The sequence below is a fragment of the Mobula hypostoma genome, chromosome 23 (genome assembly GCF_963921235.1).
Source record: "Mobula hypostoma chromosome 23, sMobHyp1.1, whole genome shotgun sequence".
Taxonomy (NCBI): Eukaryota; Metazoa; Chordata; class Chondrichthyes; order Myliobatiformes; family Myliobatidae; genus Mobula; species Mobula hypostoma.
In genome coordinates, this window is record NC_086119.1 from 59,332,787 (window position 1) to 59,349,862 (window position 17,076).

The 17,076-nt window shown below is 39.6% G+C and overlaps 1 protein-coding gene across 4 annotated transcripts in view; it reads right to left on the minus strand.

Annotated features, from left to right (window-relative positions):
• cabin1 (calcineurin binding protein 1) overlaps positions 1-17,076 on the minus strand; it is a 693,325-nt gene that overhangs the window by 531,605 nt on the left and 144,644 nt on the right. For all 4 annotated transcript variants that reach the window (XM_063031768.1, XM_063031766.1, XM_063031767.1 and 1 more), the window contains exons 17-18: positions 14,431-14,581; positions 541-653 (exon numbers count right to left, since the gene is read on the minus strand). In XM_063031768.1, coding sequence (XP_062887838.1) covers positions 541-653; positions 14,431-14,581 — 264 coding nt within the window. The remainder of the gene's footprint in view (positions 1-540; positions 654-14,430; positions 14,582-17,076) is intronic.

Genomic DNA, 17,076 nt, shown 5'->3' on the forward strand with positions numbered 1-17,076 from the left:
AGGAGTACATTCAGCCAGAGACTCATTCCACCGAGATGCAACACTGAGTGTCATAGGAAGTCATTCCTGCCGGTGGCCATCAAACTTTACAACTCCTCCCTTGGAGGGTCAGACACCCTGAGCCAATAGGCTGGTCCTGGACTTATTTCCATCTGGCATAATTTACATATTATTATTTAATTACTTATGGCTTTATATTGCTATATTTATACTCTATTCTTGGTTGGTGCAACTGTAACGAAACCCAATTTCCCTCGGGATCAATAAAGTATGTCTATCTATCTATCTATCTTTTCTATTTCTTTCTTTAGGTCTGACAGCAGAGCTCCTCTAATGTGTATCTCCTCACCAAGAACTTCTCTTTAAAAGTTTTCCCCAGGAAAAAAAACTACGTATTTCACTAAAGATAATTAAGCGTCCAGAACAATATTGAAAAGGGGAAAAGAAAAGGCTTATATTGTATGAGTGAGAATCAGGTGGGACTAAATGGACCAACTGCTTTGTTTCCTGCACAGTAATATCACACATCAGGCTACTCACGTAGAACTTCAGCAACGCTCCATCAGAGTTACAGCACCAGGATCTCCGTCCGAGATATTCATGCGCTGTGTTCAGTAACATTAGAGACGAAGGCAGCATTGGAGTTTCGGTATCTACAGAAAACAGAGATTTTGAAAGAAACATTTGTGTGAAAAATTTGAGAAATGCACCCCTTGTCATGAATAACAAGAAGCACAAATGGGTATGATAGAATAGTGGTTGAAGTATTGAACTAACAGCCAGTTTTGAACCATTGGCTCATGTTGAAGCACTCCAATTGACCCTTAACCATCTCTCAGTCAGAGGAAATTGAGGTTGAACAACAATTTCTGCCATTACCAGTGAGGTACCCATGCCATGAACAAATAATTTAAATAAAAACTAATTCATAACATTAGTAGAATGAATACCGGTATCCAAGGGTTATGGGGAGAAAGTCAGTCAAGATTCCAAATCTCAAACCATTGCACCACCAATTGAAGGAGATTTGGGCTTATCTGCACTGAGAGAACACGTCTTGGCAAGACTGGCCTCCGCACTTCTCGATGGAACATGTCCATTTAAGATATCAGAGCATATCCATGTTAAAGTACATAAAACAGGAAAGAGTGCTTAATGAATAATTCCTGTTAAAAAACAATTCATACCTGGGATTGTGCAATCCAGGATCTAATGGCAAAAGTTATGACATGGCCACATAATAAATCCATAGCTTTCCTATACCACCAAAGTACCCTCCACTTACCTACCCAGTTCAGAATATCTCACATCCTGTTACTGTGCTCACAATCTCAATGACCTGAGCAGAGCAGAGTTTCTAACCTCATATTATTTTAACCACAAAACAACTACTTTCTGACTCCATAACACAGCTTAAATTGTATCTAGTGCAGCTCTGAAGTCCCCTGATAGCTCAAAATGAAATTACTACAATACTCTACAGGCTAGCCTCCATCTGTCTCATATTGCCCAACCCATTGCATCCTACTCGCCCATGAGTTCAAGTGTGAGGTTTTCACAGCCACGTAAAAGACATTACATACACATAGTAAAACTAATAAGAACTGGGAAACCTGAAGCATGAAACCATGAAGCAAGTGTAAGATACAGACAAATTTCCATGGGCAGCTGAATTTGAGGGTGTCCCACAACCCCTTTTAACTGACAAGAGTCCAAGGATTTAGCAAGGTCCAAGAAGATCACAAACAGTGATTAGTACTGCTCAACGCATCTGAAGTGGTAAAGAACACATGGACAGAATCCATAATGTGATTCATGGAGCAGCTCTTCAGCCATTGGGAGGCAGTAGGTGAGGAAGACCTTGACAATCACATTTCCTGGAACAGCAGGAAGACCATGGCTACATTGGCAACGTAAGCAGGCTGCCACCTTGGACAGTGTTGTTTCATTGTCGCAAACAATGAATTTCACTGTATATTTCAATTTACAAGTGACAAATAATATTATTTTCTTTACCTCTCTCTCTTCCAATGGAAAGGATTACTCTGCACAGCTTTCTATAAACTGGAATAGATGAAAATCAACAAGGTCCCCAGATTCTACCACTAATTTTGAGAAGATTTGATCCATAAATGATGAAATTTGGATCGCCAATTAGAATCAACTGGTCAATCAATACACATATAGTGATGCACTACCAATACATTCAAAGAACTGGTTACCTTGCACAATTTCCTCCTAATGATTAAAACCACTAAGGACTACATGTGGATCTGCATCTGCAGTTGAGCAAAAGAACAGGTTAACCTAGTGTGACGGGGCCCTGAATTACCCCTATGAACTGTGCTCGATTACCCCTATGAACTGTGCTTTGGAAGAGACAGAGAGAGAGTTATTTAACACCAACAACTTGTTTTTAAAAGAGAGAGAGAGAGACGAAGGCTGCTCACAGGTTGTTTATACTTTCTTCAAGGACATCGCCTGCTGGCATTTCTTACACAGAGAGAGGAAGGAGGAGTTATTTGAGTGACAGCTGGTGCTCAGTACGGGAAAATAAAATAGGAGGTCAGATGACGTAGACCTCAGACACATTTTGGGACACTGAATGAGCTTTGTTGTGCCCGCAGAAAAAGTGGGATTTTGGAGGATCGATCAGGTGGATTGATCAGTTGCTCTTGCAGTAAAAAGAAAAGGCACTGACCGGTGGGGAGTTGTCCATGTGTCCACCCTTTCCTGGGTGATAGCTCCACCACAGAAAACCAGTCCCCTTTTTTGTGGTCACAGTCGGTGACTTTTAAAGCAGCGGTCCCCAACCACCGGGCCGCGGACCGGTACTGGGCCGCAGAGCACGCGCTACCGGGCCGCGAGGAAACAATATGATTTGGCGATAGGAGTCAGCTGCACCTTTTCTCATTCCCTGTCACGCCCACTGTTGAGCCACTACGCATGCGAGGCCATTACCCGCGCGTCATCCATTTCAGCGCGGGAAGAACAACTCCTCGAGCTTGAAAATGATGGTGGGCTGAAGAGTATGTTTGACATAACATCTCTGCCTGCATTCTGGATCAAAGTCAAGGCTGAATATCCTGAGATAGCTACGAAAGCACTGAAAACATTGCTTCCATTTCCAACGTATCTCTGCAATGAATGCAACAAAAAGTAATTTGCGGAATAGACTGGACATAAGGAACCCTGTTTGAGTATCGCTGTCTCTCGTCACCCTTCGATAGGACCGTTTTGTTGCAGGAAAACAATCCCAGGGCTCCCACTGATTCAGCGGTATTGGTGTGTTGCAATGATTTTATATGCTCATACAGGGAAAATTTGTGCTGCGTGTTTAATATCCAAACGATACTTAAAATGTTATGATGCTATTGACTTATATTATATAACTCCACTGGGTGGTTTTATAGACTCTTGGGGCCCCCCCCCCCCCCAATAGTAACAGGGATATCAAAGAGCAGATAGGGAGGCAGATTCTGGAATGGTGCAATAATAATAGTTATTGTGATGGGAGATTCTAACTTTCCTAATATTGATTGGCATCTCCCTACATCAAGGGGTTAGACAAGATGGAATTTTTTAGGTGTATTCAGAAAGGTTTCCTGATGCAATATGTAGATAAGCCAACTAGAGGAGAGGCTGTACTTGATCTGGCATTGGGAAATGAACCTGGCCAGGTGTCAGATCTCTCAGTGGGACAGCATTTTGGAGGTAGTAACCACAACTCTATCTCCTTCACGATAGCACTGGAGAGGGATAGGAGGTAACAATTTGGGAAAACATTTAATTGGGGTAGGGGGAAATATGATGCTACTAGGCAGGAACTTGGGAGTAGATGCTCTCAGGGAAATGCATGGCAGAAAAGTGGCAAATGTTCAGGGAACACTTGCGTGGAGTTCTGCATAGGAATGTTCCATTGAGGCCGGGAAAAGATGGTAGAGTTAAAGATCCATGGTGTAAGAAGTATGTAGAAAACCTAGTTAAGAAGAAATGAAAAGCTTACGAAATGTTCAAGAAACTAGGTACTGTTAGAGCTCTAGAAAATTACAAGGTTTCTAGGAAGGAGCTTAAGAATGGAATTAGGAGAGCTAGAAGAGGCCATGAGAAGGCCTTGCTGAGCAGAAGTAAAGAAAACCCCAAGGCACTCTACAAGTATGTGAAGAGCAAGAGGATGAGCCGTGTGAGAATAGGACCAATCAGGTACGATAATGGAAATGTGTGCATGGAGTCAGAGGAAGTACCAGAGATACTTAATGAATACTTTGCTTCAGTATTCATCAGGGAAAAAGACCTTGGCAATTGTGGGGATGACTTACAGTGGACTGAAACGCTTGAGCATATGGACATGATCTCTGCGTCATCAATAGGGACGAGAGAAGTACCGGAGGATTGGAGGGTTGCAAATGCTGTTTCCTTGTTCAAGAAAGGGAATAGTAATAGCTCAGGAAATTATAGACCAGTGAGTCTGACTTCAGTGGTGGCCTAGCTGTTCCGAGAAAATCCTGAGAAGTGGGATTTATGAGCATTTGGAGAGACATAATCTGATTAGGGATAGTCAGCGTGGCTTTGTCAAGGGCAGGATGTGCCTTACGAGCCTGATCCAATTCTTTGAGGATGTAACAAAACACATTGATGAAGGTAGAGCACTGTATGTGGATTTCAGTAAGCCATTTGATAAGGTTCCCCATGCAAGGCTCATTCAGAAAGTAAGGAGGCATGGGATCCAAGGAGACCTTGCTTTGTGGATCCAGAATTGGCTTGCCCACAGCAGGCAAAGGGGGGCTTTTAGATGGACCGTGTTCTGCATGGAGGTCGGTGACCAGTGGTGTTCTGCAGGTATCTGTTCTGAGACCCCTCCTCTTTGTGATTTTTTATAAATGACCTGGATGAAGAAGTAGAAGGATGGGTTAGTACGTTTGCTGCTGACACAAAGGGTTAGGGGTGTTGTGGATAGTCTGGAGAGTTGTCAGAGGTTACAGCAGGACATCGATAGGATGCAGAACTGGGCTGAGAAGTGGCAGATGGACTTCAACCCAGATAAGTGTGAAGTGGTTCATTTTGGTAGGTCAAATTTGAAGACAGAATATAATATAAATGGCAAGACTTTTGGCAGTGTGGAGGATCTGAGAGATCTTGGGAGTCTCTGCTGATAGGTCACTCAAAGCTGCTATGCAGGTTGACTGTGTTGTTATGAAGGCGTATGGTGCGTTGGCATTCATCAACCATGGTATTGAGTTCAAAAGTTACAGCTGTTACAGCTATATAGGACCCTGATCAGACCCCACTTGGAGTACTGTGCTCAGTTCTGGTCTCCTCACTACAGGAAGGATGTGGAAACCATAGAAAGGGTGCAGAGGAGATTTACAAGGATGTTGCCTGGATTAGGGAGCATGAGAATAGGTTGAGTAAACTTGGCCTTTTCTCCTTGGAGCGACGGAGGATGAGAGGTGACCTGATAGAGGTGTATAAGATGATGAGAGTCATCAATCGTGTGGATAGCCAGAGGCTTTTTCCCAGGGCTGAAATGGCTAACACGAGGGAGTATAATTTTAAGGTGCTTGGAAGTAGTTACAAGGGGAATGTCAGAGGTAAGTTTTTCCACACAGAGTGGTAGGTGCGTGGAATGCACTGCCAGCAGCGGTGGAGGAAACAGATACAATAGAATCTTTTAAGAGACTCTTAGATAGGTACATGGAGCTTAGAAAAATAGAGGGCTATGCCTTAGGGAAATTCTAGGTAGTCTCTAGAGCAGGTTACATGTTCGGCACAACATTGTGGGCTGAAGAGCCCGTAATGTGCTGTAAAGTTCTATGTTCTATGTTCTTTTTTTCTCTTTTTAAATCTTTTTATTGAATAAGTATACAAAAAGGTAAGCCATATAGGCACTAATACACTGTTAGAATATAATAAAATTACAGAAGATATTAATACAGAAAAAAAAGTGATACAAACAATGTAATTTAAACATAACATACTAAGGTAACATAATAGTATACTAATTTTTATATATATCAATAGAGAAAAGGAAAAAAAAAACCACAAAAAAAACCCACCGTGCAACTAACTAAAAGCAAAGCAAAGCAATGGGCTAACTTGTAACCAAGTAGAGTTAAAGAACTTAAAATCACATCCTCAAACCCGACCTCCATTAAAAACAGTAAAAAAAAACAAGAAGGGTATATAAATATGGAGCAAAAAAGAGAAGAAAAAAAAATTACATTAAATGAAAATATTGAATAAAAGATCTCCAGGTCTGTTCAAATTTAAGTGAGGAATCATAAAGATTGCTTCTAATTTTCTCCAAATTCAAGCATAATATCGTCTGAGAAAACCAAAAAAAGGTGGTTGGAGCATTAAGCTCTTTCCAATGTTGTAAGATACATCTTTTCGCCATTAAAGTAAGAAATGCAATCATTCTACGGGCTGAAGGAGAAAGATTACTGGAAATTTTAGGTAGTCCAAAGATAGCAGTAATAGGATGAGGAGAAATATCTATATTCAATACCTTTGAGATAATATTAAAAATGTCTCTCCAAAAAGTTTCCAGAGTAGGACAAGACCAAAACATATGAGTTAAAGAGGCTATCTGCCCCGGACATCTATCACAAAAAGGATTAATATGAGAATAAAAGCGAGCTAATTTATCTTTGGACATATGTGCTCTATGAACAACTTTAAATTGAATTAGGGAATGTTTAGCACAGATAGAGGAAGTATTGACTAATTGTAAAATCTGCCCCCAATCATCCACGGAAATGTTAGACCCCAATTCCTGTTCCCAATCTACCCTAATCTTATCAAATGGAGCTTTCCTAAGTTTCATAATAATATTATAAGTCATAGCCGATGCACCTTTCTGACATGGATTAAGGTTAATTATAGTATCTAAAATGTATGTAGGAGGCAGCATTGGAAAAGAAGAAAGTATAGTACTTAGGAAATTTCTAACTTGTAGATATCTAAAAAAATGTATTCTTGATAAATTATATTTATTAGATAATTGTTCAAAAGAATATTGTTCTAAAAATAAATCCAAAAACCATGAAATACCCTTAGTCTTCCAAATTTGAAAAGCACGATCCATAAAAGAGGGAGGAAAAAATATGTTACCTAAGATAGGAATCGCTAGTCCAAATTGGTTAAGATCAAAAAATTTTCTGAATTGAAACCAAATACATAAGGTATATTCAACTATCAGGTTAGATACCTGTTTGAGGTGTTTCAAATCAAAAGGAAGAGAGGAACCTAAAATAGAGCCAAGTGTATAGCCCTGAACAGATTGTAATTCCAATGCTACCCATTTAGGAATGGATAGTATATCCTGGTCAAGTAACCAAAATTTCATATGTCGAATATTAATTGCCCAATAATAGAATCTAAAGTTAGGTAATGCTAAACCTCCATCTCTCTTAGCTTTCTGTAAATGTATTTTACCCAGTCTCGGGTTTTTATTTTGCCAAATAAATGAAGAAATTTTTGAGTCAACTTTATCAAAAAAAGATTTTGGAACAAAAATCGGTAATGCCTGAAATATATATAGAAATTTTGGCAGAAAAAACATCTTAACTGCATTAATACGACCAATCAAAGTTAAATATAAAGGAAACCATTTAGATGAAAGTTGAATAAATGGTCAATTAAGGGTAAAAAGTTAATCTTAAATAAATCTTTGTATTTACAAGTAATTTTAATCCCAAGATATGAAAAATAATTATTAATCAATTTAAACGGAAAGTTATGATATAAGGGAAGTTGTTTATTAATCGGGAAAAGTTCACTCTTACTAAGATTTAATTTATAACCTGAAAAGAGACTAAATTGTGCTAATAACTCTAAAACAACAGGGATGGATTTTTGAGGATTAGAAATATATAAAAGTAAGTCATCAGCATAGAGTGATATTTTATGGGACTTTAAGCCCCGAGTTATCCCAGCAATATTTGGAGATTCTCGAATAGCAATTGCAAGAGGTTCTAATGCAATATCAAATAATAAAGGACTAAGAGGACAACCTTGTTGAGTACCTCAAAAAAGAGGGAAAAAAGGAGAGCTTAGAGAGTTAGTATGGACCGAGGCCACAGGAGAATGATATAACAGTTTGATCCAGGACATAAATTTCGAGCTAAAATTAAACAGTTCAAGCACCTTAAATAAGTAAGGCCATTCTACTCTATCAAAAGCTTTCTCAGCATCTAAAGAGATAACACACTCAGGAACATTTTGTGAGGGGGTATAAATAATATTTAACAGTGTGCAAATGTTATAAAAAGAGTAACGACCTTTAATAAAACCCGTTTGGTCTTCCGAAATAATAAAAGGAAGTACTTTTTCTAATCTATTTGCTAATAACTTAGAAAAAACTTTAGAATCAACATTTAATAAAGATATTGGTCTATAAGATGCACATTGAGCAGGATCTTTATCCTTCTTTAATATTAGAGAGATTGACGCTCTATTGAAAGATTTGAGAAGTTTACCAAGTTTTAATGAAGCCTCGAAAACCCTATAGAACCAAGGGATTAATGAAGGTGCAAAACATTTATAAAATTCTACGGTAAACCCATCAGGGCCAGGAGCTTTCCCCAAGTTCATAGAGGAAATAACATTCTTAATCTCATCAGTGGTAATGGGAGTATCTAGCATAGAAGACATATCCTGTGAAATCTCAGGGAAGTCTAGGTTATCTAAAAAATCATTCATATATTTAGAGTCTCCAGGAGACTCTGATTGATATAAGGAAGAATAAAAATCAAAGAAGGTTTGATTAATCCCCGGATGATCAAGTATCAGTCGGTCATTTTGATTATAAATCTGATTAATTTGAGATTTAGCATAATTAGACTTCAATTGGGTAGCCAACAGTTTGCCAATTTTGTCACTGTGTACATAAAATTCACTTCTTGTTTTCTTTAATTGGTTTACAATCGAGGACGAAAGTAATAAACTGTGTTCCATTTGAAGTTCAGTTCTTTGTTTATATAACTCCTCAGAGGGAGCTGTAACATATTTCTTATCAATTTCCTTAATCTTGTCTACAATTACCAACTTCTCCTGCTTCAGCTTCTTCCTCAAATACGAAATAATCTGACCACGAATATAAGCTTTAAAAGTATCCCAAAGAATGTTCACAGAAATATCCTCTGTATAGTTAATTGTAAAAAAAAAGATCAATCTGTTCATTCATAAAGTTAACAAAGTCCGAGTCCTGAAGCAACAGCGAATTAAAACGCCATTGTCTATTATTTTGTGTATTGACCTGAATTTTAATAGAAAGCTTAAGTGGGGCATGATCCGAAATGGTTATAGAGTCATAATCACATTTAATCACTGAAGAAATAAGACGAGAGTCAATAAAGAAATAATCAATTCTTGAATAGGAATGGTGAACATGTGAAAAAAAAGAAAAATCTTTTTCCTGAGGATGCAAAAAACGCCAAATGTCCGTCGACCCAGAATCAGAAAGGAATGAATTAATCAAAGTTGCAGATTTATTAGGTAAGGTCTGTAGAGGAGCCGAACGGTCCAAAGCTGGAGATAAACAGGTATTAAGGTCTCCGCCCCAGATCAATGAAAACTCATTCAAATTCGGGAACTGATTGAATAATGATTTATAAAATTCCGGACAGTCCATATTGGGAGCATAAACATTAACCAAAACTACCTTTTTATTAAATAGTAGACCACTAACCAGTAGAAATCTACCATTCAGATCAGAAATAATATCATGTTGTATAAATGTAACTGAGGAGTCTATAAAAATAGAGACGCCTCGAATCTTAGCATTAGAGTTCGAATGAAACTGTTGTCCCTTCCAGAATTTAAAAAAACATAGTCTGTCCCCCCTCCGCACATGGGTCTCTTGTAAAAATAAAATTTGTGCTTTAAGTCTCCGGAACACTTTAAAAACTTCTTTCCTTTTAATAGGATGGTTAAGACCATTAGTATTCCAGGAGACAAAATTAATAATAGACTCCATAAACCCTAAAGTCAACCCGCAACAAGGAGGATTGACGATAGGCTCGACTCACGAACCCGGAAAGGGAACAGAACAAATAAGAGATACCGGGAAGGAGAACGCAACCAATACTTCAATAATATACATAGCCCAAGAAGAAAAAAACTAAAACGTGAAGCCCCTCCTACCACCCCCCACCCCATAAAACCAAGGCTAAATCTAACACAGACCAGCCAGAAAGAAGCAAGCACTAAAACTACCCCCATGACTTCCAATAGACGCTCCCTAAAAAAAAGTGTAAATATAAAAAAGATCAGCTAGTTATAAAACAGTAAAAGAATAAAAAAAGTAAATCAATTAAAACAAACACTTAATATAACAGAGAAAAAGCCAGAAAATATAAAAACCGCAACAAACCCCAGACCCTATGAATAAACAAAAAAAGAAATGAAATTATTAACATAAACTAGTTATGAAAACCTACAAAAAAAAGATTTAAAAACTACAAAATTTAAGGCCTCAAAGGAAATACATAGAATGACGCTGAGGGAATAACCATCCAGAATCCCCTGGGAAAAAGAAAGGAATGACGCAGATAGAAAGAAAGTTTAGCAACCGTATTAATTAATCAAAAATAAACTTTTCTGCCCATATAAGGCAAAAAAAAATTAAGGCCGACAAATTCACAACCTCCGATCAAACGGAGATAGTTAAAAATTACGATTAAGATGTTGAAGGTGAAAATTGATCCAGATAACTCTGGGCATCCGATGGAGATTCAAAAAAACGGAGGGCTCCATCCAACGTACGAATCCTTAGACGTGCTGGGTAAAGCAGCGCTGGTTTTAAATCCATCTTGTAGAGTTCCGACATCACAGATCTGTAACGAACCCGCTGATCCCGAATTGGTTTGCTGAAATCCTCCACGAATCGAACAAAGCGAAACAGTTTCTCCTTGTCTTGAAAGTAATGAAAACGTAAGATAACATGTCGAGGTTTATCTGACTTAGACGAGTATGATGGAACTCTGTGAACACGATCCAGTAACGGTGGTTGGTCAGGAAATACAGTAGGAAATGCATCTTTTAAAAGTTGAGAAAAATACGTCATAGGGTTATCAGATTCCACAGCTTCACGCACCCCGATCATTCGAAGATTCTGCCGTCGCATTCTGGATTCTAAGTTAGAGTTTTTAAAGGTCAGAAAGTCAAGTTTCTTCTTCATTACATTGTTTCTTCGATTTTCTCCATCTTGAGTTCATTTTGTTGCGTGGATTTTTGAAGATCAGATATAGCCGACTGATGTTCCGTAATAGATGTTTGTATCCTATCGATTGAATCAGCAATTTTCTGGAAATTAGTTGAAATTTCCGCATGAATCAGCTCCGTAATAGAGGTTGAAATTTCCCTTTGAATTAGATCCGATATAGCTTTCAAAGTCACCGGTGGTTCAGTCAGAGGAAAATCGGTACCTTTCGGTCTAACCGGAGGTTTGCCGTCCTTCCCGTTTTTTCCATTCTTAGACATAGCAGACCTTAAAAGCATCCGATTATCAAAGGGCCCAATTTAGTCGATGCCTTAATGGTTAATTAAAATATAGCTGATCATAAGAAGAAAAACTCAGAGGTAATGGAGCGAGTCAAGAACACAACTTCACTCCATGAGCTCTACCGGAAGTCCCCCTTATGTTCTATCTTCTAAAGTGTGCAACAGTGGATTTAGTGAAATAGGGCAAGCCAACATGGCCAGGTTCTGCTCAACCTCCATTTATAGGTTTGTAGATTACAACACCACAGAACAAGTTGGAGTGAGAGAGGGGGAGCCTATTTACATGATGTGAAGACAATAACCCTTTCTTTAATGTCAGTAAAACATAACAGCTGGTCATTGACTTCAGGAGGACAGATGGTACACATGCTTCTGCTGTTTGCATTAATGATGTTGAGTGATAGATAACAGCTTCAAGTTCCTAGGTATAAACATCAACAACAGCTTATCCTGGTCCAACTACAGACACAAAGGCCAAGAAAGCTCACCAGCACATCTACTTCGTCAAGAGGCTCAGGAAATTTGGTATGGCCATTGATCCTCACCAATTTTTAGAGGCAGACTCACCCGACCTAGAATCATCAGTGTTTGTTATGGTGACTGATCTGTCCTTGACCGCAAGAAACACTAGAGCTGTGGGCACAGCTCAACACATCAAAAAAATCAAGCCCCTGTACATGGACTCTGCCTACTCTCTTCACTGCCTCAGTGAAGAAGCCAGCATAATCAAAGACCCCACTCACACTAGATATTATCCCTTCTCACCACCCTCCCATTGGGCAGAAGGTACAAAAGCCTGAAACCACATACCAGCAGGCTCAAGGATAACTTCTCTCCCACTGTCATTAAACTATTGAATGCACCTCTTCTATGATAGGATGGGCTTTTGACTTCACAATCTATCTTATCAGAGCCTTGCACCTTATTATCTGCCTGCATGGCACTTTCCCTGTAGCTGTAACACTTTATTCTGCTTTTGCCTTGTCCTACTTCATGTGCTGATGTAGCAAAACAAAGTTTTTCTACTGTACCCCGATACATGAAACAGTAATAAACCAACTGCACGATCATTACATACAAACCTGCATGGCACTTTCCCATCACTTGCAGCACTTCAAATTTGTCTGATTACAATCAGCTCAGTATTCCAGGGTTCCATTGTTTTAGCCGTGTCAGAGCAGGAGGAATTAGAGAGTGGTGGTGTTACTAGTCAGGGAAATGTCACAGTAATGCTCTGTCAGGACAGACTGGAGCATTCGTCTAGTGAGGTGTTATGGGTGGAACTGAGAAGTAAGAAAAGTATGGTAACATTAATGGGCTATATTACGGACCACTCAACAGTCCTAGAGATTTAGGGGAACAAATTTGTAGAGAGATCGCAACTGTTGCAAGATTTTAGCTTTCCACATATTGAATGCAAATCCCATCCTGTGAAAGTACTAGATGGGATAAAATCTGTCAAGTGTGCTCAGGAAAGTTTCCTTCATCAGTACGTAAAAGTCCCAACGAAGGAATATGTGATACTGGATCCGCGATTGGGGCATGGGACAGGGCAGGTGACAGAAGTATGTGTAGGGGAACATTTTGCATCTGGTGATCACAATGGCATTAGCTTCAAAGTGAACGTGCAAAAAGGTAGGTCTGGTCTGCAGGTTGAGATTCTAAATTGGAGAAAGGCCAATTTTGATAATAACCGAAATGATCTGGCAGGTGTGGATCAGGACAGCCTCTTTTCTGGGAAAGGTGTACTGGGTAAGTGGGAGGCCTTCATAAGCGAAATTTTGTGAGTACAAAGCTTGTATGCTGTCAGAATAAAAGGTAAAGATAGGGTCGTAAAGAAAGTTACTGGCATATTGGTCTTCATGAATCAATGTATTGAGTATAGATAACAAAAGAAAACAAGTGGTTTTCAAGAGATATTAAGGCCCTGGTAAAGAGAAAAAAAAGGTGCATTGCAGATACTAGCAGGTAGGAACAAATGAAGAAGTACAAGAGATGCAAGAGAACATTTAAGAATGAAATCAGGAGGGCTAAAAGAAGGCATGAAGTCACTCGAGCAGATTAGGTAAAGCAGAATCCTAAGGGATTCTGCAGATATGTTAGGAGCAAAAGGATTGCAGGGAACAAAATTGGTCCTCTGGAAGATCAAAATGGTGATCCATGTGTGGAGCCAAAACAGATGGGGGAGATCTTAAAACAAATTTTTTGCATCTTTATTTACTCAGGAAATGACACAGTATCTACAGAAAAAGGGTTAAGTGGGAACGGTGAAAAGTTTAAGGATAACATAAGGGGAAACATCTTCACTCAGAAGGTCATAAAAGTGTGGAGTGAGCTGCCAGCACAAATGGTGCAATGTGAGCTTGATTTCAATGTTTAGGAGAAGTTTGGATAGGTACATGGATGGTACACGGAGGGCTACTGTCCCAGTGCAGGTCGATGGGAGTAGGCAGTTTAAGTGGTTTTGGCATGGACTGGATGGGCCACAGGGCCTGTTTCTGTGCTGTACTTCTCTATGACTCTAAGGGCATAGGAACATACTTAGACCATTTGGCCCATTGAAATTGCTTTGCTAATCATGCTTGCTGATTTATTATCCCTCTCAACCCCATCTTCCTGCCTTCTCGCTGTAACCTTTGATATTCCTGCTAATCAAGAACCTATCAACATTCTCTTTAATGATTTGACCTCCACAGACATCGGTGGCAATGAGTTTCGCAGATTCACTATATTCTGACAGAAGACATTCCTCCTCATCTCTGTTCTAAAAGGACATCCTTGCATTCTGAAGCTGTGCCCTCTGGTCCTAGACTTTTCTACTTTTGGAAACATCCTCTCCACATCCACTTTATCCAGGCTTTTCAATATTCGATAGGTTTCAACGAGATCTTCTAAACTCCAGCGAGTTCAGGCAGAAATACTAACCGGAGTCTTCGCTCTTACAATGCTGCCGGCGGAGTGTGTCAAACTCATCCTCTTCATGCTTTATGATTCTGTACAAGGTTATCCAAGGCAGCACTGATGACACATTGGGTTCTTTGGCATCTTCTGATAACCCCATACTGCTGTCAATTATCTGTAACAGTAATCAGATATATAGAGACTATAATTATTATTTCCAGTGTTACATTCCTGCCACCATGCCACTGCATGGTCACTTCTGCAGTGAATTCTTCGTCAGACGAAGGGTCTCGGCCTGAAACATCAACCGTACCTCTTCCCAGAGATGCTGCCTGGCCTGCTGCGTTCACCAGCAACTTTTATGTGTGTTGCTGGAAATGGGTGGTTCCATTTTAGAGAATAGAAGCACCAGTGAAAAGACAGGAAAGAATTAGTTGACAAGAATAACCTTAAGTCTTAAAATTTTAAATGAAGTTAAACATCTCCAAGGGTCTGATGGGTTAATAAAGATTTAGGAGACAAACAAATTTTGAGAAGAAATCTGAAATGACCATTAACATGGATGGAACATTTCGTGGAACAGGCTTATTTTCCAATTTCTACTACAAAAAAAAAACAAAATATAGGTAAACACGAGAAAATCTACAGAGGCTGGAAATTCAAGCAACACACACAAAATGCTGGTGGAACGCAGCAGGTCAGGGAGCATCTATAGGAAGAAGTACAGTCGACATTTCAGGTCAAGACCCTCCGTCAGGACTAACGGAAAAAAGAGATAGTAAGAGATTTGTAAGTGGGAGGGGGAGGAGGAGACCCAAAATGACAGGAGAAGACAGCCGGGGAAGGGATGAAGCCCAGAGCTGGGAAGTTGATTGGCAAAAGAAATACAAGGCTGGAGAAGGGGGAGTATCATGGGATGGAAGGCCTTGGAAGAAAGAAAGGGGGAGCACCAGAGGAAGATGAAGAACAGGCAAGGAGTTATTATGAGAGGGAAAGAGAGAAAAGAAAAAATAAATAAATAATAAATTAGGGATGGGGTAGGAAGGGGAAGAGGGGTATAGTTTTATAGAGTAAGTGTATGCAGTGGTACACATTGAAACACTTAAAAGCAGAGAACGCTTAAGAATTAGAAAGAATAAAGAACAAAGTACTACATTGGTTAGGAAAAGTAACATAATTTTAAGCTAGAAAACTCTTTTGTAACTTAAGACCTGGGCCTTGATACCTCCTTGTGCTATTGGATCCTGGATTTCCTCACTTGTAGACCCAGTCAGTTCGGATTAGCAAAAACATCCCCTGAACAAATTCCATCAGCACAGGTGCAGCACAGGACTGTGTATTTAGCCCCCTGCTCTACCCCTTTTACACCTGTGACTGTGTAGCTAAGTACAGCTTCAATACCATATTCAAGTTTGCTGATGACACCACTGCTGTGGGCCGCATCAAAGGTGGTGATGAATCAGCAAACAGAAAGGAGATTGAAAAATTGGCTGAGTGGCGTCAACAACAACCTCTCACTCAATGTCAGCAAGATCAAGGAACTGATTGTAGACTTCAGGAGAGGGAAACCAGAGGTCCAAGAGCCATTACTCATCAGAGAACCCGAGGTATAGAGGGCTAATAACTTTAAATTCCTGACTGTCACCATCTCAAAGGACCTATATAAATGTAATTGCAAAGAAAACACGACAGCGCCTCTACTTCCTAAGAAGTCTGTGGAGATTCAGCACGTCATCAAAAACCCTGACGAACTTCTACAGATGTGTAGTGGAAAGTCTTGACTGGCTGCATTACAACCTGGTATGGGAATACCAACACCTCTGAGTAGAAAATCCAACGAGAGGTAGTGGATTCAGCCCAGTACATCATGGATAAAGCCCTCACATCCATTGATTGGAATGCTGTCATAGGAAAGCAGCATCCTATGATGTACTCAATGGATGGGAGGACGCATCCTTTTCTCGCTGCTGCCATCAGATTGCAGGCACAAGTGCCCAATGATCCACACCAACAGTTACTACCCCTCAACCATCACCTATTGAGCTGTTCCCACACCAATTATCTCACTTTAAGGACTCTATCTTGTTATTTTATGCTCTCATTATTTATTGCTGTTTATTTATATATGCATTTGTAGTTTGTTGTTTTCTATGCTCTTGCTCTTCCATTGACCCTGTTTACAGTTACTATGCTATAGATTTGCTGAGTATGCCTTCAGGAAAAAGAATATCAGGGTTGTATGTGGTGACATGCGTGTACTCTGATAATAAATTTTAATTTTGAACTCTTTTTCTTAACCATTGGTTCATTATTGAGCATGAAATAAAACTAAATAAATGCTACCACTTCAGTTCTCTGGAACGAGGAGGCGAACCGTGGGACCGTCAGACAGAGGCACTTTCCATATGCCACTTCCATTGAGCTTCTGAAAAGTCCAGAGAGACCATCTGAGAATGTATGTGATGTCTTAAATTAATAGCTCTCATAACTATTCATTACCAAGAAGGACATTGTGTTGGAGAATTGAGAAAGGGAGGGTGGTGGAATTCTAGAAGAAATCTAGGAGATACGAGATACAAGTGGGCTTAAAAGTGGACAAATCCCCAGGACCTAATTAGACATATTCCAGGCTGCTATGGATGACTGCTGCACTGATTTTTTAGTCTTTTG